The sequence below is a fragment of the Pan troglodytes genome, chromosome 8 (assembly GCF_028858775.2).
Source record: "Pan troglodytes isolate AG18354 chromosome 8, NHGRI_mPanTro3-v2.0_pri, whole genome shotgun sequence".
NCBI classification, from domain to species: Eukaryota; Metazoa; Chordata; class Mammalia; order Primates; family Hominidae; genus Pan; species Pan troglodytes.
This window is the reverse complement of record NC_072406.2, coordinates 143,305,023-143,330,410: the sequence shown is the minus strand read 5'-3', so window position 1 is coordinate 143,330,410 and position 25,388 is coordinate 143,305,023. Positions and strand designations below refer to the sequence as shown.

Below are 25,388 nucleotides of genomic sequence, written 5' to 3'. Positions count from 1 at the left end.
TAGATGTCTTCAATTTCCATGTATGAAAATACAAATCTTCCTTATTTGCCCATCCACAAATGAGCACGACACCAGGCTGTGGTTGCTAATGACAGCAGCCCTTTTAATTCTGCTGCTGCCAGAGGGTAGTGACCTGTGGCCGTGCGCATTGCTTGATGGCCATGCAGAGCTCGACTGGGGAGGTGTAGGGAGCCGCTCTGCGAATTACTCCATTGCCGGAACCAGGGCCAGAGGCGCCCCAGAGTGCTCTGCATCTGGAATGGAATTTCACTGAGGCAGTGACAGCTGGTGGGCTGGAGAGAGCCCTGCCTGCGTGTGACCTTGATGAGCTGCTTGGCTTCTCTGAATGTTGTTGTTCTTCCTGGTGTAAGGCTGGTGATAAGAATGTCTACCTGTTAATCAAATGAGTCAGATCCATAAGGTCACCTAAAAAGGCAGGCTTTGTCTTTAGTATTCATACTATCCATAAACAAGCTTTGCAAATGTGTGGATTTCGGTCCTGAGGGGCTTTTTCAGTGAGAGTTCATGCTAACGACTTTCTAATTAAGTGTCTCCGAGAGCGACTGAGATGAGTTTTTCCACTCAAACAGGTGTGTGGTCTGGACGGGCGATGACCGAGTTTTCTTCTTCAACCCAACGATGCACCTGTCTGTCTGGGAGAAGCCCATGGACCTGAAGGACCGCGGAGACCTCAACAGGATCATTGAGGACCCGCCCCACAAACGCAAGCTGGAGGCACCAGCAAGTAACTAAGCCCCGGGTTATTTACACCTCCTTTGAAGTGTTTAAGCTGCTTATTTCTAATGAACGTAAAGTGAAAGCATGTTTCTTCTTGGTTATGTTGAAAATTGACTATTAAGGAATCCTGTGCCCGATTGCAGAGTTTAGTAATCAAGTTTTTATGGCACTTCCTGCAGAAACCTTGATCCTTCCAAGAGGTCGGCTCTGGCTGTCTTTTTGCATCACGTAAGGTGATTAACGCAGAGATGGCCATTCATTCCATCCACCCCTCAAAGCTTCCATCCAGCATCACTGTTACCCAGCATTTTATTCTTGTTCCAAATGTCTTATGAACGCCACTTCAGAGACCAGATGTACGCAGATGGGAGTGTGTTTTCTTCCACCTTACATTCACTTTAGACCTTTGCAGCACATTGATCTGCTGCTGTGCTTGGATGGATGCCTCAATTCCATAAAACCCTGGTCACGGACAGGGGAAGAGATTTTCTTCGGCTGCAGAGGAATGGGGTGCTTGGCAGACGCAGTTGTTTCTGACAATGCCTGTAAATCTTGTTTCGCCGAGAAACAGAGAGGAACTTTCAGCATTTTCACAAAGGATCTTTTCCGATTAGATCTAATACATATTTTATTAGCTGCTGCGTGGGGAAAGCCCTCCTCCCGGAGCATGTGGATTCAAACGGTAACTTGACTCCACTGCAGACATTTGAGAGCAGGAGCCCCCTGCCAACTTGAGAGGCAGAGATGCCTGGCTACAAGGCCAGGCCAGTGAAAGGGGAGCTTGACTCTTTGTTTTAGTTTTGTATGGTATTCTATTGGGTTCTTAGTGGCATTTTTAATTTCACGTCATTGACGGCTAATGCTAGATGATGGCAATTCACACTTTGTGTCAGATCCAGAGGTATTTGACTGAAGCTTCAGAAGACAGTATTATACAAGTTTTATCAGCATTTTTAACCATGCTAAGAGACATGGTGGTAGTCTTTTAAGATTGAGACATCACACATTTAAAATGTTTATTCCATTTAAAATAGTAACAGCATTATCCAGAGACTGGATCAACTGATGTTGGGAAAAGAAAAATCTCCAAGGTCCATATGGAATTGAGTCTGTAAAACGTTGCTGTATTTACAGACAATGAAGATTGAATTTGGCAATTGCATTTCCTCCTTTGATCAGGTCACATTCATTATTAAAAGAGGGCCTTGTACGTCTTGAAAGAGTGCTTTAAAATCATGACAGGAAGCACCCTTTCAAGGTTCTTACTCATGGACAAGAAGATGGTGCACAGTTTAGGGAAATCAGCACACCCTCAGATCCCACGGGAAACATTAAGGCACAGTTTGTCCTAACAATGATTTTATTTGCTTGGCAAAGGCAGATCATGCTGGCAGATTCCTCACTCCTTTCTTTAGCTTGCGTTCTTGTAGATAATTTGGTGCTGTTTCATTTTCCCCCCCAAAATTGGTAGTAATGAGAAAGAAATGAACTTATTAAAGGCAATGCATAGTTGCTCTCTCATTTCTATTGTTTGGACCAAATCAGGTCAGGTCTGAAAAGAGGTAGGGAGGCGTCTGCAAACGCCCCCACTGGGCCACATGCGGTCTCAGGGCTCGCCAGGACTGTGGGTGGACGACAGGGGCCTGGATTTCCTGGCTCATAGCTCGATGCTCTGTCTCCTTCTTTTAACAAGAATCTCATGTTATACTCTGAAAGGTAGACAGTTAAGGTTTTACAACCAGAAATACCTGATTAGTTTAGATTTAGCATGTTATGGTATTTTGTCTGATACCCATTTTATTATGGTAGACCTAAGTACTCTACTTAGACATTACAAAATTACATGTGGTTATAAAACGATTTTTAATCTTACTTCCCTCCTCATATAAAGAGAGGAAGAGATTTGTTTTCAACCAGTCTTTTTTTTTTTAGCCTGAATCTTAAGGATATGCAAATGACTTCGATTCTCAACTTCCGGTTGCCAGGGTGCCATTGATGTTTAAGAGAACAACTTCCCATTCCCGAAAATGCACTCAGAGAGCTTCGCAGCGACACAATTAGGACAGGAGGTGTTTCTAGAGGGTTAATTCATGATCAGGGAGCAGAGCTGATGACCTGCAACCAGCAGCAGTGACTGGCATTCTCCCTGGCCGATTGTTCGTCGCGGCTCGTCAGATATTTAACCCTAATTATGATAACAAGCCTAGGGGAGATGGTTTGAGTGGAGAGTTTTGTTTTTCCCATTTTGTTTGACTATCAGTCATTGTAGATTTGAATATATTCATACCTATTTGTAGTCTGCAATGGGACAATTAAGCATTTCAGTCGACATCCATTATTTTTCAAGAGGCAAATGAAGTAGAAGAATTTTGTAACATGGCTGCCACATTTAACTGCTCTTAGGTCTCGGGAGCGTGTGTGTATGTGTGAGCGTGTGTGCCTGCGTGTGCGTGTGTCTTCAGTGGGGATAGGAGACGTGGAAGTTGTGGCTCACAGTGCCAGGCAGCTGTGGGAGACAGGAGGCAGCGCCTCCAGAAGTGCTGAGACGTTCGTCATTCCACAGATAAGGAAAGAGTCCGCTTTGTCATTCTGTTAGCACTGCTGAAGGATTCCAGCGAAGTCTTGAATTATTTTCTAATTACCTTGCAGTGCATCCAGATTTTTTATAGCTGTAGTAACTGTGCTATTAGTTGAGAATAAATGCCAGTAGGACTGGAGGAAAATGAGAAGTGCCAGGCTTCACCCCCAGCCCCATCCATTCCATGCCATGCGGTTCTTGGGGATCTTACCAACATTTCAGTTTGGAGGGTGCTGGCTGTTGTGTTCCCACCCGTGCCCGCGTTTCCCAGGCCTGTCAGAGGCGTGGTTCTCTCGCTGTCTTCGCCTGCAGCAGCCAAACCCTCTCTTGGTAGTGACGGCAGAAACCCCCCTGCCATCTGGCTGTGCACCTGTAGCCCCGCCACCTTGGCCCGCTCTGCTTGCCTTGACCACGGGGGCCACCTGTCACTTCACTGGGACATTTGGTGCAGCCTGGTGGGAATTGTTGGAGCTGGGGCCCTCGAGTTCTTCCTCTGGGTTGGAGGGAGGAGAGGCGAGGGAGAGAGAGGGAAGACATACCCCGGCCTCTTTCCTGCTGCCTGGCTGTCTCTGTTAGTGCCTCCAAGGGGTCGAGGAGGACCGGGAGCCCTGGGGTAAGAAGTGAAGAGAGGGCCTTCTCACTGCCTTGGAGAGGGGAGGGACCACCTGCAGGGACCCTGGGTGCATGCAACCCCCACACTTGGTTCCGTGGACTTCCCTCCTCAATCCCATGCAGCAGGTGCCATCAGCATTGGAGACCCCTTTGCTGCTGTAACAAATTATCACCACGGGGCTAAAAGCCACACAAGGTGATGATCTTACAGTTCTGGAGGGCAGACGTCGAGCAGAGGCCTCACTGGCATCGGCAGGGCTGTGTTCTTTCTAGGGGATCCAGGGGAGATTTCCTTGACTCCTGGCCCCCTCATCCATCTTCTTGCCTCTCTCTCTTCTCTCTCTGGCTCTGGCCCTTCTGCCTCCCGCTTCCACTCTGAAGGGTCCCTGTGGTCTATGGGGCCACCTGGATGACAGGATGGTCTCGCACCTCAAGGGGAGCTGTTTAGCAGCCTCCATCCTTTCTGCCAGGTAGCCCAGTGTATGCACACCTTCCAGGATTCAGATGTGGACATTGCTTGGGAATGGTGGGGGGCATGAATCTGTGTCTCATGCCTGCTTTACAGAAGAGGGAATTTAAAAAGGAGCTTATCTAACTTGCCCAGGGCCACACCTCTACTGAAGGGGAATGGGGATTTGCACCCCGGCGGGTCTGATGCCAGACCTGAGGGCAGCCTGTGATGGACACAGGTGACTCTTGGTGCGAGCTCACCAGGCAGCAGCTGCAGCAGCCGTGTACTCAACACTGTCCCTCCCTAGTCTGCGGGCAGATGATGTGAACTTCACTGGGCTTAATTGCTCTGTAAACGCTTTAGCCATTTATATTCAAGACCAATGTAAATTGATAATGACATTCATTTCACCAAGTAGGATGTAAAATTGTCCGGTGAGTAAACACAGCTGTGACTGGTGAATGGGTCACTTTCCTAAGAGTTTGTCAGAGTAGACAGCGCACACTGGATCTATCTCACCAGGGGCCCAGGCAGCCAGGGCACTTGGGGGTACCCAGGGCCACTGAAAACACAAATGCCAGAGCCCTGGAGGGTGGTGAGCTAGTGTGGTTCTGTCTGTGAGGATTCAGGGCGATGTGGGAGGCTCTGCCCACCTGGATCCCACCTGCCCCAGGCTCTCTGGGAGAAATCCTGGCCTTCATATCATGGCACCCTCTGCTGGCCTCCGGGGCCTGAGCCTCCTCTTTGCACAATGAATGATCCAGGTGGCTTGTTTGCTAAGCTCCATTGTAGTGCCCACTTTGTTTAGTCTCTGTAACGTGATGCCAAGATGAAGCAGGTGAGCTGCGACAGGTGTCTCTTCCTTGCAGAATCCTGAGTTGACTGTGCAGAAAGTCGAGTGTGAGGGTGGAGCTTGCAGGGCAGCCGGTGCAAGGGAAGGAGTGAGCTGGGATGTGCGGGAGCTGGGAGAGTCTCTAGGACACTCTGATCACACTCACCCCTCAGCTTGCTGTGTTTGGCCTCAGCTGGGAGGCTGGGTGGGCAGGGCAGGGGCTGAGCCAGGCTCCTGGATGCACCAGTGAATTCGGTGGAGAAAGAGAGACGCTAGAATAGCGTTTTTCAGAGTAGTTTCCGCCAGGACCTAAGACATCAAGCCACCAACCACCTCCAGGGCCAGGAGCAAAGGAAAGAAAGGGAAGGGAGGGGAAGTTGGAAAGGAGGAAAGGAAAGGAAAGGAAAGAAGGAAGGGAGCAAGGGAAGGGAGGGAGGAGAGGAAGTTCATTTTGTTCTGAACCAATCCTTTATTTAGGGACTGGTGACTGGCCAAGCACTGGGCTAGACACAGGACGCCAAAGATGAGCAGATGTTGGGCAGGGAGCGCTATGCCTTGCGGGTTGGGGAAGAGAAGCAAGCAACAATGGATGGGTGGAGTGGGGTGACCCCGTGCAGCAGCCAGGGGCCTCTCCCTGAGGCACGGTCACTCACACTGGACCCCAGGAGGCAGGGAGGGGAGGTAAAGGGTGTGTTTTGAGCTCTAAGGCAGGAGGAAGAAGGTGCGCTTGAGTCTGAGCTGAGAGGGCTGGAGGATGGCTGTCTGGGGACAGTGAGCCTCAAAGAGTGGAAGGCTCGGGGAAGCCCTGCAGAGATCACAGCACCCGTGGTGTGGCATTTCCAAGTGGCCACGGAGAGGTTCCCCATTATGATTATTGACCAAATCTAGAACTTCCTCCCTGAGTTTCAGCTGGGAGCCCAGGCCTAGCAATGCAAAGTGGCCGTGTCAGGTCCATGTCCTATTCGGGGTAGTTGCAGCTCTGCTACGGCTCTTTCTATCCCTAAACTCCACACCCATCAAATTTCTCTCATACGCAGGATGCAATCTAGGAATACAGAGAAGTCCAGTTTCAGCATCTGTGAGCACCTGGCTGGACCTGCTGGTGGAGTGGGGTGGATCAAACCCAGCCCCTGCACAGCCAGGCCTCTTGCCCTCCAGTGCAGGCGGCACCTCCACCACCTCTCCTGGCAGGAGCTCAGCCCACAGGACCCTGCTGCCCTGTGGCAGCACAGGACCATGTGCCTTGCCCTCTCCACCAAGGGCTCCGGCTCTCCATCTCGTCCTGGTGCCCGCCCTTGTTTGCCTCCTGGGCACCCCTCGCACCGCTGCCTGCCTGTGGATGAGTTCTGGCCCAGTCCCTGCAAGGTGCTCTCTGGGGTCCTGGCCCGTGCAGGAGGACCCCCCACTGTGCCCCTCTTTGTGCCCAGGAAAGCCACAGTCCTGGGAGAACGCTGACTTTTCCACGAAGATGCTGAGCCTGAGTGCTGCCCAGATGGGGGGGACCTGAGGTTAAGGCGTGACCTGGGGTTCACATCCAACTCACAGGGTTGAGTGCAGCTGTTCTGGGGGAGGGAGGATGACACTACCTTCTAACCTACCAAGCCCCATCCTCCTCAGGACTCAGGATCCGAGCGAGTAGGGTAGGACATCGGACAGGATGCAGAGCAGGAGGCCCCATCAGAGAGGGCAGAGCACACAGCTCAGGGCCACTGGGCAGCAGGGTCCTGTGGGGCTGAGCTCCTGCCAGGAGCAGGGGTGGGGGTATCACCTGCACCGGAGGTGAGAGGCCTGGCTGTGCAGGGGCTGGGTCCACCAGCAGGTCCAGCCAGGCACCCACAGATACCAAAACTGGACCTCTCTGTATTCGTAGGGTGCATTCTGCGTATGAGAGAAATGTGATGCGTGGGAAGTTTAGGCGTGCCTAGGATCCCATCTGAATGCGAATTTGCCTTACACACCAACATTCAGCTCCTGTGATTCCATAGTAAGTTTTACCAAAGGTTGTGCCTACCCTCTCTAAGAAGACTGACAAAATTAGGTATATTCCCCACCACTCACAGAAAGGAAGACATTTGACTCAGAGACTCAGGACTTCTACTACCTGATGCAGCCAGCCACATTCCCTGAACTCAGTGACTTACAAACACACTCAGACACACACACAAATGCATATATACACACACAGACACATACACAGAGACACACACAGATGCATACACATACACACACATATATGCACACAGACACACAAGCACACACAGACACACGTATACATACAGAAACACACACGTACACATACACACAGACACATACACAGGCACACATACACACAGACACACACACACACACACAGACACACACACACATATGCATAGCCTTGCTGGCAAATGCATAAAAAACAATACATTTAAAACATACCTAGATATTGGTGTGTGTGCATTAATAAAACGTGTTAGAGATTGACATGCTGCTGCACGCTGTCTGCACCGCACCTGTAATGCGTCTTGGCTGTCTTTCAGACTCAGAGCCTCCCTGCCTCCCGCACCCAGTTCCCTCTCCCTCCAATCCCCTGCTTTTCTCTCCTATCCATCTCCTGTCCCCCCACCCTTGCCCTGTCTGGATGCATGATGACTTCCTCAGAGCCTCCTCTTGGATGGACATCTGGGTCATATGCTTTGTGCTCACACACACAGTGCTGGAAAGATCATCTTTGTACCTAGGTTTTTACCTTAGGAGTGTTTCTGCAAACATATCGATTGTGTAATTTCACATTATTAGAATTGTTGGCTCAAAAGGTACGTGCATTTTAGATTTTGGGCAGGTACTGCCGAATCTTCTCCCAAAGAGACTGATCAGTTCACACTTGTACTGGTAGATTCTGCAGGATCTCCTTAGCACTGTAGAGCTTGAGACTTAATTCTTAAAGCCATTCTTTGCTTCAGTTGGCATTGCTTTCATTTTGAGTGAAATTGAACAGTTTTTCACAGGTTTGCTGGCCATTTGTTTTGTGTTTGTGTTCCTTATCTTTCTTATTGAGTTATTTGGACTTGAAGATCAAGGCTAACAGTGTTTGGCTACAATATTATTATAATATTTTACTGGTCTTTCGATTTTTTTGCCATAGAACAAGTTGTCCTTGATTTTTTTTTCTCGCTGTGGTAAAATATATATAACGTGAAGCTGACCGTTTAACCATGTGTAAATGTACAATTCAGTGGCGTTCAGTATGTTCACAATGTTGGAGAGCTGTCAACACTACCTATTTCTACAACTCTTTCCTCACCCATAGCAGAACTCTGCAATGATGAAGCAGGGTCCCAAAGATTTTTCCCTTATGTTTTCTTCAACAACCCTTATACTTGTAACTTGTACAGTTAGCTCCGTCTGCGTTAATTTTTACACATGGACTTGTTCAGGGATGATTTCTGTGAAATAGCTTTTGTCAGATGAATCGGCCCTACTTTCCTGGTTTTCGTGCTTCTGAGTTTTTTGTTGAAAAGTAGATATGCTAGGCATCGTAACGGGGCAACTTTGCTGGAAATCAGATTCTCCCACTTCCCAGAGATCGCTGATGTGGGCTTGTGCAGGCTGGAGCCATCCATGTGTGATGCCCGTGAAGCCTGTATTCCTCACCGTGTGTGGTGACTGAAGCTTCTGTTCCCTTGTCTTTGCAGTCAGCAGAGAATGGCAGCCTCTCTAGTGCTATTCTTTTTTTTCAGTATTATTATTTGAGACAGAGTTTCACTCTGTCGCACAGGCTGGAGTGCAGTGGTGCCATCTTGGCTCACTACAGAGTTCAAAAAATTGAACTCTCCTGGGTTCACAAAATTCTCCTGCCTCAACCTCCTGAGTGCTGAGATTACAGACATGTGCCACCACACCCGGCTAATTTTTGTATTTTAGTAGAGACGGGGTTTCACCATGTGGGCCAGGCTGGTCTCGAACTCCTGACCTCAGGTGATCTGCCCACCTCTGCGTCCCAAAGTGCTGGGATTACAGACATAAGCCATCGCACTCGGCCTCTAGCATTATTGTTACACCAGCCCTAGCTTTTATAAGTGTCTGATCTGCTTCCAGAGAGCTGAAATACTTACTTCTAATCCCGCTACAGCTTGACGGCAGTCTTGGTGGAGACCCAACCAGAGAGCTTGCTATGCTGCCGTTGTGCACGGCAACCCCTCTGGTTTTGTATTCTCTAAGTCTGTTAAATTTATACATATTTTTGTTTATGAGTCTGGATCATAATTAGGAAAGCTTTGCCCATGTTGAAACTATTCGAAACAAACCAATGTTTAAAACCCTAAAAAATTACCAATATTATACACATGTACTTTAAATAATATGTGTGTAATTGTATGACCTCATTTTTTAAGCTGTAAGAAATGTGGATGTTTCCCCCATGGCCTCCCTGGGTACATTCTGGTGTGGGTGGAGGAGAGGTGCCACTCCCATGCCTTCTTCCAGGCAGAGCTGGAATGCTCCCTCCCCGGACACAGCAGGCAGGAGGCACACCTTGGAAAAGATTTCAAACGCCACGAGGTGCAGAAAGGCAGTCAGGCGGAGGGCCTGGGGAGTTGAGAGAGCCTCTGTGAGGCCCCGGTGCCTCCGGATGAGACGGCCAGAAGGCCCACTGACCCAGGGAGGAACGACCAGGAGGGACCAGGGAGAAGCCAGGGCACCAGGGAGGGAAAACCGGAAGGGCACAGTGAGAGCTCAGGACCCAGCGCCCCAGCGGGAGAGGACTCAGGGGCACAGCCAAGGAATACTGCACTTCCTTGGAGGGTGTTGGGGTGGAGAGGCTGAGGCAGGGAGCAGGGTGCCCAGGGTGCCCTCGGTTTTTTGTTTGTTTGTTTGTTTGTTGTTTTCTGAGACAGAGTTTTGATCTTTCACCCAGGCTGGAGTGCAGTGGCACAATCTCGGCTCACTGCCACCTCTGCCTTCTGTTTTCAAGTGATTCTCCTGCCTCAGCCTCCTGAGTAGCTGGGATTATAGGCACCTGCCACCACACCCGGCTAATTTTTATATTTTTAGTAGAAACGAGGTTTCACCATGCTGGCCAGGCTGGTCTCGAACTCCTGACCTCATGATCCACCCACCTCTGCTTCCCAAAGTGCTGGGATTACCGACGTGAGCCACCGCACCTGGCCAGTGCCCTCAGTTTGAATGGGAAGAGGAGGTTCCCACAGCCAGGAAGTAGAAATGCCTGGAGGTGGCCCGGCATGGTGGCTCACGCCTGTAATCCCAGCATTATGGAAGGCTGAGGGGGGCGAATCACTTGGGGTCAGGAGTTCAAGACCAACCTGGCCAACATGGTAAAACCCTGTCTCTACTAAAAACACAAAAATTAGCCTGGTGTGGTGGCGGGTGCCTGTGATTCCAGCTGCTTAGGAGGCTGAGGCAGGAGAATTGCTTGAGCCCGGGAAGTGGAGGTTGCAGTGAGCCGAGATCACACCACTGTACTCCAGCCTGGGTGACAGGCTGAACATGGAGAGCCTCTGAGGGTGGGCCTGGGCGAGGCACTGCTGGGGGCCACCCCTCCCTGGGGCAGCAGCCACAGAGGTGGCCCCAGTCTCATAGTTTCCTCTCAAGAACATGACGCAGAAGTGCTCACCCCAAGGCCCTCGTCCTGAAGCTGGGCAGAGTGAGACTCCGTCTCAAAAAAAGCCAGAAATGCCTGGAGGTGCTGGGCTTGGCACGAGTGAAGCTTGGGAAGCAGGGGGCATAAAGTGTGTCCTTTGGGGTCCCAGCCTGGAGGGCTGTGTTGGGCTGTGGAGCACGCGCAGAAGGCAGCCAGAGAGGAGGAAGTGGATACCCTCCAGTGTCCTCTCTTCCCTTCCATGGCCCCTCAGTTATTATCAATGGTCTTGGCTCTAGACCAGTGGCTCTCAACTGGGGAGGGCAAATTTACCCCTGTGGACATTTGGGAACTTCTGGAGGCATTTTCGTTAGCATGGTGGGGAGGGGGCAGGGATCAAGGAGGCTGAAAGACACCTTCAGGGCACAGGGCGGCCCCCAGGGCACAGCAGTCCAGCTCCGGAGTCAGCACTGCCAGGTTCAGGACCAGGGGCTGCTGAAAAGCCAGGAAGCTCCGCCTGGGCTGTGGCTCCTCCGCCCTTCCAGGGCCAAGTTCTGCTCATCCCCCGCTCTGCACTGCCCACGGGAATTCCTTCCTCCTAGGCCTGCATCCTTTCAGAAGGGTGGAGCACCCACACAGGGTGTGCATGACGGATACTGCAGCCTTGCTGGAAGGTGCAGGGCAGACACACTGCACCCTGGTCCTGCTACGGCAGCCTCTGTGGTCCTGTGGCTCGTGGGCAGGGGTGACCATGAGCTGCCTGGGCAGCTCAGGTGGCAGAGGCCCCACAAGGATGATGCAGCATGACTGCGATGAGCCGGGGCTTCCAGAGCCTGACCCTCTCCTCTTACCAAGGGCCCCACGCTGCACATTGAAAACAAGCCTGTAAATAGATTTGAACTGTGAGCTGGTAACAGAGCCATTATTGAGATTCTAAAAACAGGTGTAGGGAGAATTGTCGGGTTTTATAGAAAGAAAATGTGCGGAGGCCCCTGCAGTTGTTGAAACTGATGTCTTTTCTCATCAACTCTGCGCTCATCCTAAGCTGAGCGCTGTTTTCATTGCAGACCCTCCCAGGAAGGAGGTGCAGGCTCAGCGGTCACTGGGAAGGTGGCCCAAGGCTGGATGGGAAGATGGAGAGAAACTCTGCCCAGCCCAGACTAGTTCAGCCTAGCCCAGCCCAGCTCAGTTGGCCACCCAAGCTGGGTGGGGCGGAATGAGCCAGAGGTAGACACAGAATGAGAAGCAGGTGGGAGGCCGTTGTGAGGCTCGGCACATGTGGAAGTCACTCCACCTGTCAGGGCAGAAGCGATGACACTCCAGACCATCTGCACGCTCATCTTTCCTCTTCCCTCCTGGAGAACCACAGGAAACACCAAAGCACCTTTTTACTTTTTCATTTCAAAAGTTCATCAAACATTTTCAGGGCTGACTGCTTCAGAATGGAAATAAGAGATCATGTCTTCAAAATCAATTTGGCTTTTGGAAGTAGATGGGCGTCCATAGTGAGGCATGGCCACATGTGGGGTAGGGGAATCTCCTTATCTGTTGCAGTGGATGGAGAGGAGCTGAGCGTGGGCCTGTTGGAGGTGCTGCTGGGGGCCACCCTTCCCTGGGGCAGTGGCCGCAGAGGTGGCCCCAGTCTCATGGTTCCCTCTCAAGAACATGACATAGATTTGCTCATCCCCAGGCCTCGTCTTGAGGCTGAGCAGAGGCCCACCTGTAATTCTCCACCCCCCAGCCCCTCTGGAAGGCCCAGCACCTGCTAAACAGACAGTCTCTAAAGAGGACCTCTCTGCAGAACAGCACAGTCAGATTTCTGTTCTGCTGAAATGTAAAAGCATGTGTGCCAAGAGGAAACTCGTAGGATTTCACATCAATCTTTAAGAGAAGCCTGTTGTCTTAATTTCTAGATAAGTCTACTTGAAAGTGAGTGTCACCTGGTGGTTTTGCCAAAGCCCTGAGCTCTGACAACTCTAACCCTGTTCATCTGATTTTCTTTCAGCTGATAACAGCGATGGGTCCAGTTCTGAAGACAACAGGGAAGACCAAGATGTGAAAACCAAGAGGAACCGGTAGGTGGCCGTGCTCTTCCCCAGCAGATCTTTCCCTACTGTGTACTCAGGTGGTGTAGAAAGAAAAGGCATCATTTTGACCACATTGACTATGAGCAAAGAGCTAATTCAACCGCTAGACAGATGGTAAGAGGTTTCAGGTTCTGTCTTAGCAGTGTCCTGGGCACCTGCCGAAGCAGGTATCTCGGAGGCTTGGGGCACTTCAGACACTGTACACAGGGCCTGCCACCCCCAGCCTACCCAGGCGCCCACATGCTCAGCCCTGCTGTGTTTCCAGAGTCCTGTAGGAGTGGTCATGGGGGCCAGGTGCGTAGGAGGTGCCATGTGCTGTGTCAGAGGTTAAGTTTAGGGGTCAGGCAGCCCTGGCTTGGTGCTGCAGCTCTATGTCTTGCCTGCTGGATGACTTTGGGCAAAGTCAGCCAACCCTGATCTCAGATTTCTCATGTATAAGATGAGGCTTTGCAGAGGCCCCAGTGGGCGTTGGGACAGGTGGAGGAGATGATGCCTGCATTCCTGCAGGGTGCACACAGCCAGTGGGAAGCTCTCCTTCCAAGTCGCTGGTCACGGTTTGATTTTGGGAGTTGCCATGCACTGAGGTAGGGAATCCCTGTTTTCCATCAAGTTGGGGGTTGGCTCCTGCCCTTTAACCCCTCCTGTGTGGCTGCTGGTCTGCCCTGCCTTGCCTGTGAGTTTCAGATAAGGGGGTGAATGTGGAAGTGTGTGTTTAAGTTCCCCAGAACAGGGAGACGGAAGGAATGTTGTGGCTGCTGGGCCCCATGTTTGGCAGAGAAGGGTGGGGAGGACCCTGAAAGGCAAATCAATAAGGGACGCTTCCCAGGCTCTTCCTGAGCTGGGCTGTTATTGGCCCCATGATGCCTGGATGTTCCGTTGGACCCTGGGTCCTGCCACAGCCCACAGGTGCGTTCATCCTGCACCAGGCTCCTGCATCAGCCCTGCTCATGGGATACCCTAGGCCTGCAACAGGAACCCAAATGAAGTGGTCAGGAATCTCAGTGTCGTATGCGTTTTCTCTTTTAAAAAATGTAGTTTTGCAATAAAAAGTATTTGCCACAATGAAGGGAAAACAAAATCTTGACTCAGAGCCAGTGCGCATTCTCACATTTTCAGTCCTTTTGACTTTTTAGCAAAGGACAGAAGGATGGTAAGGAAGAGAGGGGAAGAGGGAGCAAGAGCTGGGCTTGAGGGTACCTAGCAGGCCCAGCAGCCAGGGCGGTCAGGGCAGACTCTTCTCTCTGCTGGGTGCTGATGGAGCCATGAACAAAACACGTAGAACTAGACCTGAGTGGTTCGATAATAGGCAGACACCACAGAACTTTCAGAAACAATGCAAAGAAGAATAACAGTGTCTTCCCCAAGCCAGGGAGGTGATCAGGTAGGAGGTAAAGGGCTCTCCTCCCCCAGTGCTCCTGCCGCCTGGCCCCACAGCACGTGGAAGCCTGTGAGCCACTAAGTGGGGAGGTCTAGGGCCGCACGTGGCAGGGCAGAGGCTCACTGGCTGTGGAAGGAGGACGCCTCCTACCCACAATCTCCTGGGCAGCTGTCTTCTTGCTACCCCAAATCTCCTCCTTAGAAAGTCACTTTTGGGGGCCAAAGGATGCTGTGTGGGCCACAGGGGATGGACAAGGAGCACCTCTGACGGGGGCCAAGGGCTCCAGGAAACGGCCCAGTGCAGCCTCTCTGATTTCACCGTCACACGTGGACCTCAGCTAAGCTGGTCTCTGCTGATCTTTGGATATGTGTGCTTAATTTAAAACACAAGATGAGCTTCCTGAGGCACAGGAAACGTGGAATGTGGCCATGATTTGATGAATTTTGAACTTGTGTGGGAGGCGGGATCCGAAGCAGCTGGGCTGTCCGCCTCATCACCCGGCTGCACTCCCCATCCCGTGGGACTGGCCTCAGTTCCCAACAGTTGGCATTTCAACAACATTGAAACGCTAATTTTAGTTTTAATCATCTGAATGACTTCCGTCACTGAAAACCAACTTTGAAACATGCACGGATGTTTTGCATGGAGCTGCCTCCGTTTTGGCAGCTGTTCATTTCCATGTTGGTTCCAGCCTTGAAGATTCCGTGGGAGAGGAAGACTCTCGGGGAGGCTGGGGCCCCCTCAGATCTGAGAGGAAATGCTTTGGCGTTCGTTCTGCAGCCAGCCCGAGGACTGAGCACGCCCATCCCGTCCTGCGCATTCATTCATGAGCTGGTTCACAAAGCCATGCCCTCTGTTTGGAAGCTTCACCATAGGGCAGGTTTTCCCAAAGCTCTTCCGAAGCACCAACCTGCACGCCTCCTGCTCAGAGCGAATCGCCCCAGGCCGGGTGAACCATCAGCATCAACGTGGCATTTTGATCCCTCTTTGGGAAGGTTATTGTCAATAAGTCCATGTACTCCTCAAGCTCCTAGCTGCTTTTATGTATTTCTATGTCGCAGAATCTGGCCCAGATAGTTAGAGAACATGCCTCCAGGGGGCCTGCTGAAATCTGTTCATTTGGACCTGCCCTTTTTGTGTGGATAGCGTAATTTTGCCTCATCAAAGAGCACTTAAAATTCTCCTGCAATGTGTGACTCATCAGCAGCCTGATTATGTTGTTTAAGAAACAAGCAAATAAGCTGTGATGATGATTGTTTTGGACACCGGCCTCTACTCCCCACATTTCTTGTGAACCCTGGCACAATCGATACACATTTTGGGCATTCATGCACAGATGGAATTAAATCGATTGTGACAGTGATTCAGGTCCACATGAAACTTTTCCTGAAATTCTCTCGGAGGAGAAATATGTCACAATGACAAGCATTCAAATTACTGAAATATTCTAATCTACGTGGTGAGTGTCACTTCAAATAGCTTGTTATTTACTATTTAGAGGGATGCATTGGCGAAGACCATGCATCTTCCCTGGGCCTGGAAAATAGATTCATGACCGCTCAGCCCCTTTCTGCTCAGGGCCTGGAGGTGTTGCCAGTTTCTGATGAATGGGTCTTTTCATAGTTCAGACCTGCTTTGATCTTCTGACTTTATAACTGTTTCAGATGGGCTCTGGGGAGCATTCCCGTGAACAGTTCCCTCCCTCCTATCCCTCTGACCTCACGTGTGCAGGATGGTGGTCTCTGCTGAGTGGTATCACTGCAGTTGCCTCCCACCTTCTCCCAAGAATGAACGCCTGAGCATCAGAAACCTGGACGCCGTGGCTCGAATCACACCTGTGATTTCTGGAATTGCTGCAGTGTTTTGAAGTGGAAATATATTTTCTTAAGTCATCAGATTGTTTTGTGCGGCTGTGGCCCAGGGCTTGTGAAATGCACAGTGTAGCTTGCATGCGTGCTCACGGGAATGCCCCACCAATTTGCTTCCTCTCCAGAAGGTGGGCATGTTTTCAGTACTCTTTTCATATAATTCAGTTACCCCATATTTATGGTGTCATTAGGGTTTGGCGGGGGGTTGATGCCTGTCCCTGCAGGGATGCAGAGATCACTGGGGGAGTCAGTGACTCCCCCACTGAACTGACCTAACCTGTTGTATTAGTCCATTAGTCAGTGACTCCCCCACCACTGATCAGTGGGGGAGTCAGTTTCCCCCAAAACTCAGTACTTTCTCCACAAGGCTGGTTGTCAAATATTTGGCTCACTGTATCACCACTTGGAGGTATAAATTTATCACAATCTCAGGTAGTTTCCTCTCCCCTAAGAGAACGTATTTGTTCTGTATTATGAGAAATGACAGGTTAACTCTGCAGCGTGATCATCACTTCTGTGGTAAGAAATGCTCAACTTGAACGAGGAGGAAGAGAGGGTCAGAGCAGATCACAGGATGACAGGCAGAGGGACACAGGGGCGTGGGCCCTGAGGGGACAGCCAGGATGGAAGAAGCCAAAGAGGAAATGGTCACATGAGGGGGACACAGGTGACGTGATTTTCCTCTGGCTGTCCACCTAACCCTCATCTGGAATTGTAATCCCTATGTGATATGGTTTGGCTGTGTCCGTACCCAAGTCTCATCTTGAATTATAGCTCCCATAATTCCCACGTGTCATGGGAGGGACCCAGTGGGAGGTAATTGAATCACCAGGGCAGGTCTTTCCCTGCCTGTTCTCATGATAGTGACTAAGTCTTACAAGATCTGATGGTTTTATAAAGGAGAGTTCCCATGCACACACTCTCCTTGCCTGCCGCCTTGTAACATGCGTCTTTCACCTCCACTGTGATTGTGAGGCTCCCCAGACCCGTGGAACTGTGAATCCATTCAACCTTTTTTTTTTTTTTTAATAAATCACCCAGTCTCGGATATGTCTTTATCAGCAGACTGAAAGTGGCATATGTCAGGGGAGGGGACTTGTGGGAGGCGATTGGATCATGGGGGCATTTTCCTGCATGGTGGTCTCATGATAGTGCATGAGTTCTCACAAGATTTGGTGGTTTAAAAGTTCGTGGAAGTCTCCCCCATCCACTCTGTCTCCTGCCATCATGGAAAACAGGCCTTGCTTCCTCTTCAACTTCCACCAAGATTGAAAGTTTCCTGAGGCTTCCCGAACCATGCGCAACTGTGAGTCAGTTACACCTCCTTTCTTGGTGAATTACCCAATCTCAGGTAGTTCTTTACAGCAGTGTGAGAATGAACTAATACAACAGGTTAGGTCAGTTCAAAAGGTCCCAGGAGACGAGTGATTTCCATCAAAGCCAAACAGTTCCATTGTGATAGGAGAGATAGGTGGTGTAAGATGGTCCAGTGTGTGCTTAGCTGCCTGACACTGGGTTGAAAAGGCTCTACAAATATATGAAAAAACAAACATACCCAATTAAAGGGTAATCGTTATTTTACCTACTTATAACTTTTTATTATGGAAAAGTTCAACATAAAAGCTGGAATAACACAGTTCGCCTCCACGCATTCATTTCCCAGCATCAACTCAACGCCAGCGTTTTTCTGCTTTGGTCAGTGCCCCTCTAGATTAGTCTGAAACAAACCCCCAACATCATATAAATCTTACTTGTAAATATTCTAGAATATAATAGTACAATATAAGGAATTTTAAAATATAAGCATGGTAACGTAGTCACATCTTAAAAAACAAATAATTCCTTAACATTATCAAATGGGCTTCCAGCCATGGTTTAAATTTCCTTGACTGTTTTTTTTTTTTTTTTTTCCTCTTAGAGGTTTGCTTTCATATCAAGACTAAGTCAGTTTCGGGTATTGCCCTCTGCTTCTCTCTCCTAAGCCTCTTTTAACCTGCTGATGTTTTCCCTTTTATGCTTCATTTTTATTTTCTTCATTTGTTTTTGAAGAAGCAAGAGATTTTTTACAAATGTTGCATTTCCCATCATTTGGACATAGATCATCGCATTCCTGGAGCATGGTTTGGACATAGATCATGCCTGGGGCATGGTTTAGGGGCTTCTTCTTCTGTCCCCTGTATTTTTGGTAAATCTGCCGTCAGATCCGAGCTTTATCAGGGTCAGGTTTGATTAGTGCTCTGGCAGGACTAATGGTGGCTTTGAGTTCCTTCCATGAGGAAGGGGTGATGTCGGCTCGTCTGTCTTTTCGTGATGCAAGCAGATGATTTATCTTGATCTACGACTTCCTTAGAGATTGCTAAGTGCTAATCTCTTAATTCTGCCATTTTATTCACATTTACTAGCTTGCCTACTTTTATAAAGAGAAACTCACCCTCATAAACTATTGGCTCCCTCAAGGTATCGTTTAAACTGAAAACACACAATAAACACTTGATTCTTTCCTTTAAATATCAATTCCCAAAATACTGCATCGGTTCCCCAGTATCCTCGAAAGGTGACCAACTTACTGTGAATTGGATGTAAACACAGCTGATGTTTTAGTCGATTTTAGTTACTATCTTTATCCTTTAGAAGACAATGATAGAACTAAATCTTGGTGATTCTTGGTTCGTTTTCCCAGATATGAGGTGTATCTTATAAAAATGTAGGTGGAGGCCTTTCTTCTGTAAGGGCATTTTCTTGAATTGCTTTCATGTCTGTTCTGTTTCGTGGCTTGGAGTCACCTGTGAACTGTTTGGTTCTCCCTCGGCTTCCTCCTGGGTCGCCTCCTTTGCACGCTGTTGACGCTTCGTCATTATGCTCTTTCTGGATTTCCTCTTCCCTTCCCACTTTCTATTCCTTCTATGACATCATTTATGACATTTATTCACTCTTGGGTTCGTTCTAGTTTATTCTTCATTTCCACTTTTTCCCTTTCATTTCTAATTATTTCCCAGATTTTCTCAGACTGTTTTTCAAGTCTTTACTTTGACCAATATTCTTTTTTACTCATTTTAAAATAAGACATATGCTGATATTTTATAACATCTATTTTTTTCTTTTACTATTTAGCTCCTTTTTGAATAGTCAGCTGAATTGTCATTCAACGTCTGGGTATGCTTCCCTGTGGTTCCTCTGCCACCTGGGGGTGTTTCTCTGAGCATCTGTCCCTCTTGGTAGTGGTCTTGGTAGTGGTGTGTGGGCTGGGACCGTGGTGGTTCTCTGTCATCCCTGTTTAGATGAGACGGTGATAAGAGCAGTGGCCCCGGGCAGCGTGCCAGGTCTGTGGCTCTGGGACTCCATCCTAGAGTCTGCTATTGTGACACGGGCTGTGTCTTTGGGGGACCTGTCTCCAGGTCTGTGGTTCCGGGACTCCCTCCTAGAGTCTGTGATTGTGACGGGGGGCTGTGTTTTAGGGACCTGTCCCTTCGCTCTGCATTGCACTCTATCTGAACCTGCCCCTCCATTCCCTGGCATCTCTGTCTGTTGAGGCAGCTGCTGTACTGAGCTCACCAGTCTGTGTTTAGGGCCCAGTTTTATCTGGCATGAGATACTCCCAGGCCCTGCCCTTTCGAACTTCCTGGGCCACCTGGGCTTCTCCGAGGTTTGGACCCCAGAAGGCTTCTGCTCACGTCTGCCTCTGCTTCCCATCAGCCTCTTAGCCGCAGAGGCCCGGGGGCTGCCTCCTGGCCTGGGAATGCTGCTCATGACAGGGTCGCGGGCTGGCTGGTGCTCGGGGCCTGGGACGTGCCTCAGTCTCTGTCTCTGTCAGGGTTTGGCCTGGAGTTGCCCATGCACACTGGTGCTCCTGTGGGGTTCTTCACTCATTAGTGTGTGAAGATGTTGTCTATGGGCCTTTTGTTCTGTTTCTCTAACAATTCGGTGTGCTTAGACTCTGGAGAGATAAAAACAATTCCCCTCTGCCTTAGTGGTATTTAGTTTCCTGCCATTTGTTTTTGTTTTAAATCTTAGAATTCCTTAGAATCCTGTGTCCTGAGATGCCTGTGACTGGGCTGATGTGTCTCCTTCAATATTACCTAAAATCAACACCTGGAGGCAGCAAGTAGAGACAAGAAAATAGGTTTTTGTTGTTGTGGGTTTGCTTTTTCAGTGATTAATCAGCCTCCGTCAGCTATGCCCCAAATTCTCAAGTCAAGGTGCCCTGACCGTCTCCCTCAGCTCTTGTCTGGCCCCGTCCAGAGTTTTGAGAGCTCTGAGACCAAGATCTCAGGTTGAGAGCTTTGGTAATTTTGCAAATGTTACCAGAAAACTACCTGCCAAAGGACAGGACGTGGCCTGGTGTCTGTGCTGTCCTGGGTGGAGGTAGGTGCTGCCTCTCTGGAGCCACCAGCGTGAGTTCCCACATGAGGAGACTGCACAAGTTACAGGTGCAGAAACACGTCCTGGGGAGGTGCTCAAGGGCCTCCTAATTAATTGCTGGGGAAGCCTGGCAGCCGGCACTGAAGCCGGATGAACACAGTCCCCAGCAGAGTCTGTCGCAAAGCAGGAGCTCAGGCCAGAGCTGCCGCCTAGCAGCACATAGCTGCCCTGCCTCCCGCAGCTGAGAGCTGGCTCAGAGCTGGAGCTTGCTGCTCACTGGGATTCTGCCCCCAGCCAGAACGAGGCCACCAGCAAACCCTTTTCAGCAGGTGTTTCACCTTCTGAGTGGCTCATAAACCTCAGCTGGGAGAGACTTCAGCTCTTCCCCCTTGGTGAAGAGCTGCCTCTCAGCATGGTGGACAGTCCAGGAGGCCACAGCTCCCATGGCCTGATCACTCCTCATTCTGCCACCTCTCCCCAGCATGGCCCATGTGCCACAGCTACACAGACAGCAAGTGCACACGGGACAGATGAGTGTGGTCACACTGAAGACTGGGAGTGAGCTGTCCAGCCACGGTAGGGCCTGTCTGGCCTTAGGCAGAGCCAGTAATTGGTTTGTGATTCCCGGAAGAGGTGAAGCGAGCAGGGCAGAAACAGGAGTGCTAGGCAGTCAGGAGCTGACCAAGCCGGAAAGGCCAACAGTGAGTCTGTGGCTGGGGCACAGGTCCCTGGAGATTCCAGGCAGCCCAGACCCCAGCTGGGAACTCACGATCGCTCCTCCAGGAGGATTTTGCATCTCTGCCCATCCTAGAGCCCCATCTCTGTGCACTGGCCAGTGTCATCTCTGCATCTCTGTGCACTGGGCAGTGTCATCTCTGCGTAAGAGCAGAGGAACAGCTGCTCCTGCTGAGTTCACCTAGCTGCCTTCAGGGTTCCTACTCAGGGCCAGCACCAAGCCCCACAGCCAGGGTTTTGCTGGTGGCCATGATCCATCCTGGGGAGGCATCCATCTCGATGCCATCATTGGCTGTGAATCCTGACCATCCACGTGAGCAGAGCAGAGCCGGCGGAACCGACACCGCTGTGCTCCCATCTCACCCAGGGGCCTGCAGCCCACCCTGATTGATGTGCCAATCTTCCTTACAGCTGCCAGAGGCACGTTTCTGCACTGCACAGTGTCAAGGCTAAAAAACTAGAGAATACAGATCTTTCAAAGTTTGTCTCATCTGAAGACCATTTGTTACAACCACACGTTAGAATGTCTGAGGCCCCATAAGGCAAAAGATTCACAGAAACTTTGATTCCTGCAGAATTTCACATTGTGTCTAACACCAGATTTACAGTCTGGCAGTATTTTGATGATAAATTCCCAGCCCTCTTTGCTGGAAGAAAGAACAGTTTCTTCCCATCCGTAAAACAAAAAATAATAATAATGAGATGTCATCCAGATGAACAGAGGGCTGGAACCCAGCCTGGAAAGAACTGATGTGGATGCTCAGAAGCTGCCTGAGATGATGAAGGTGAAGAATCATCACCACCATCATCATCATCACCATCATCTTCATCTTCATCACCATCATCATCATCACCATCATCATCATCTTCATCACCATCATCATGGCCATTGTCACTATATCATCATCATCATCACCACCACCACCATCTTCCTCACCATCATCACTGTGTCATCATCATCACCATTGTCATCAAAACTATTTCTAGACCAGCCATTGTGTTAAATACCATAAATGCATTAAGTCAGTTTTTCCACCTGGACAGTGGGGTTGTGCTGGTGATGAAATGAGGAGAAGGTTTGACACAGTGAGCCATCAGTGGATGTAAGGGATTCTTCTTATTTTATTTAATTCTTACAAGCAAATCCCAAGTGGTTGTGACTATTATTATTTCCACTTTCTAGAGGAAGAAATGGAGGGTTGATGAAATGAAGAGACTTGCTCGAGAACACAGACCACACAGTGGGAAAACCCAGGTTCCGAGCTCAGAGACCACGCATTTTATTAGCACCCAGCGTTCCTTCCTCAGGTCACCCCTGCGATGCAGATTCTGTTGTTGTTGTTGTTGTTGTCATTTGGGGGATAAAGAAGGTGGAGCTTGTAGAGGCCAGTGCAGTGCACATCCACGGACAGGCAGCAATGATGAGCCAAGCCAGCCGGGGTCCAGCCTTGCTTGGGTCTCAAAGTCTTGCTCTCCACTCCTGCATGGCGTAGAGCTGAAAATATCAAAACCATAGCACACTTGCAAAAAGTCACCTTGTTTTATAAATTTTTCTGACAATTTTGTTCAATGAGAGTAGAACTCAGTGGCCACTCATTCAGAAGACTCACAGAAATGTGGCAATAATTCCATGCTGGACAAATTCCAGAAGCATCGCTCCGAAGGGCAAGGTCTGCGGTGCCAAGACAAAGGCTGGGGTGGGGCCAGCCTTGGGGACGGGGACTCCCTAATGGTATGAGAGGAAGGCTAGAGACCCTGGAACCTTGTTCTTTTAGAAAGTAGAATCTGGAGCTCGGCTGCATAGGATGCTAGTGGGTCTTAGGTGGGCCTCCCGCAGCTCAGGAGCCTGACAGTGGGCCCTGTAATTACAGCCTTGGAGACCTGTCAGAGGCCAGAGATCTATGGGATGGTCAAACCCTGACCAAAGGGCCAGGCAGTGTGTGCAGATGTGCATCCTCTTGTAGCATCAGCAAGGCAAGGAAGGGAGCACCTTGGTCTACGCCACAGTGACTGACAGAAAAGTGTCCCCCACTCTACAGGAGCCTCTGCTGCGGGGACAGCCTGATGTCATGGCTTTACCTGGTCAGGCATCTTTTCCTCCAGGTGGCCTCCACCCACTCATGCCCTACCTGGAACAACACATGATGTTCAAAAATCCACCAAGGAAATCGTCACGGGGCAGTCTTGGATGTCCAGGACAACATGTCTAAAATGCATTTGAGAAGACAGGGGCAGGGTCTCGGCTCCGTGGGGTCCTAATGGGAATAACCGTGCACTCCAGAGGCAGCTCTGGGCAGGAACCTGCTCTCACCCTGGCTCCCCGGGTGCTGCCAGAGTTGTCTCTGCACTCCAAGGCTCAGAGCGGCCCCTGGCCGGGCAAGCAGAGAAGCGAGCGCTAAGTCAGTACTCAGGGCAGTCGGAGGCCAGGATGCGTCACTCTGCTCAGAGGCTCTGGGCTCCCGTGTCCCTGGGAGTGAAAGGTCACAGCCCTGCCATGGATGAGGAGACATCAGGATCTGCACCCTCGCAGACCTCTGAGCACTGCCCCCCACACCCTCCCCTCACTGCCTCCTTGCCACTGTCTCTAGAATATTCTTAGATGCTCCTACCTTAGGGCCTTTGTATAGCTGAGCCCTGAGTCTGGAATGTTCTCCCAGATACCCCCAGGGCTCCTCACCTCTTCTCAGGATCTGCTTGTGGGTGTCCTGCCTGCCTTGTGATGGTCTCAGACCCTCCCCTCAGCTGCGTTCATTTGTTTGCTTTTTGTGACTTCCTGAGCATCCAGCATCTTTGATTACACCACCCAATTTACTTACTTGGTGGTATTGGTTATTGTTACTCTCTGTCCCTGCCTCTAGAATGTGAGCCTGGCGAGGGCAGGGGCCTGGGATCCTGGGGTTTGGAGCAGGGTCCGCTGCAGACATCAGCAGCCGCGTGCTAACCAAGGGGCCCCATGCAGCCCTCAGCAGGACCCTGCAGGTGAGCAGTGCTGTTCAGTCTCATTGACAGCTGTGTGGGGCCGGTGGGTTCTATAATAGATGAACAACCTGGGAGGCTCAGAGAAACGAAGCAGGTTGCCACAGATGGGAGGACCCCTTGGAAATGCCTGCTGAATGCAATTGAAGCAAATTTGATTGCACCCAAGTTCTGACAGCAATTCTCTGACACCAACTGGGTGTCCTACAATTAAGTCTAATTCTGACACCAACCACCCAGAGATACTGCAGACCCCACAGGGGAAGGGCTCAGCCCCAAGAAGGCCACCCCTACCTCAGACACCAGCTGTAAGTGGGTCCCCAGTCTACCCTCACATCTGTCTGACTTGGTTACAAATTATGGAGCTCTCACCACCCTCCTTCAAGTTTGATAATTTGCTAGAATGGCTCAGAGAACTCACAGAAAGTGATATGCTTACGATTACAGTTTTATGATCGAGGTGACAATGCAGGAACAGCCAAATGGAAGAGACTCATGGGGTGAGACTGGGAAAGGTCCCAAGGGCAGGAGCCTCTGTCCCTCTGCATTTGTCTTGCTGCCAGTATGCTAATGTGTTCACCAACCAGCGCAATCCAGAACCTCACTGTTCAAGGGTTTTATTGGGGTTTTATTACAGAGAAATGATTGATTAATTTATTGATCATTGGTGGGAAGATTGAATTCAATCTCCAACCCCTCTCCTCATCCTGGATGTCAGGTGGTGGGTGGGCCTGGACATTCCAACTCTCTAATCTTCAGGGCTGGTGTTTCCTGGCACGCCAGCCCCTTCCTTGAAACTAAGAACCCAGTGAGTGGCCTCATTAGTGCAGCTGAGGTGTGGTATGGTGGAGAGGTTTCCTTATGAATACCAAAGGTCATTTCTAGTGCTTAGGACGTTCCAAGAATCTTTTGGAGCTCTCTGCCAAGAACTGGGAGTAAAGACCAGATTAATTATTTATTATATCATAGGCCTAACATTTTAGGTTCCGAATCCACTCTTCCCAGCAAACCATTCTGCCAAAGCCCTTGGGGAGGCTGGCAGTGTGTGGCACGGTGCGGTCACTTGTTAGAAGTGAGGCTGCAAGAGACATCATTTATGATAAAACAAAACTGGAGTGAGGGCTGGCACAGCCTCTGGAACCCTCCACAGACTGTCTGTCAGTGGGGACCCCTGATGGTGGTGTGGCACCTGCAGGCTG

The 25,388-nt window shown here is 50.1% G+C and overlaps 1 protein-coding gene across 1 annotated transcript in view; it reads left to right on the top strand.

Moving 5' to 3' along the window:
• TCERG1L (transcription elongation regulator 1 like) overlaps nucleotides 1-25,388 on the top strand; it is a 221,439-nt gene that overhangs the window by 166,009 nt on the left and 30,042 nt on the right. The window contains exons 7-8 of the mRNA XM_508114.8: nucleotides 591-745; nucleotides 12,792-12,861. Coding sequence (XP_508114.6) covers nucleotides 591-745; nucleotides 12,792-12,861 — 225 coding nt within the window. The remainder of the gene's footprint in view (nucleotides 1-590; nucleotides 746-12,791; nucleotides 12,862-25,388) is intronic.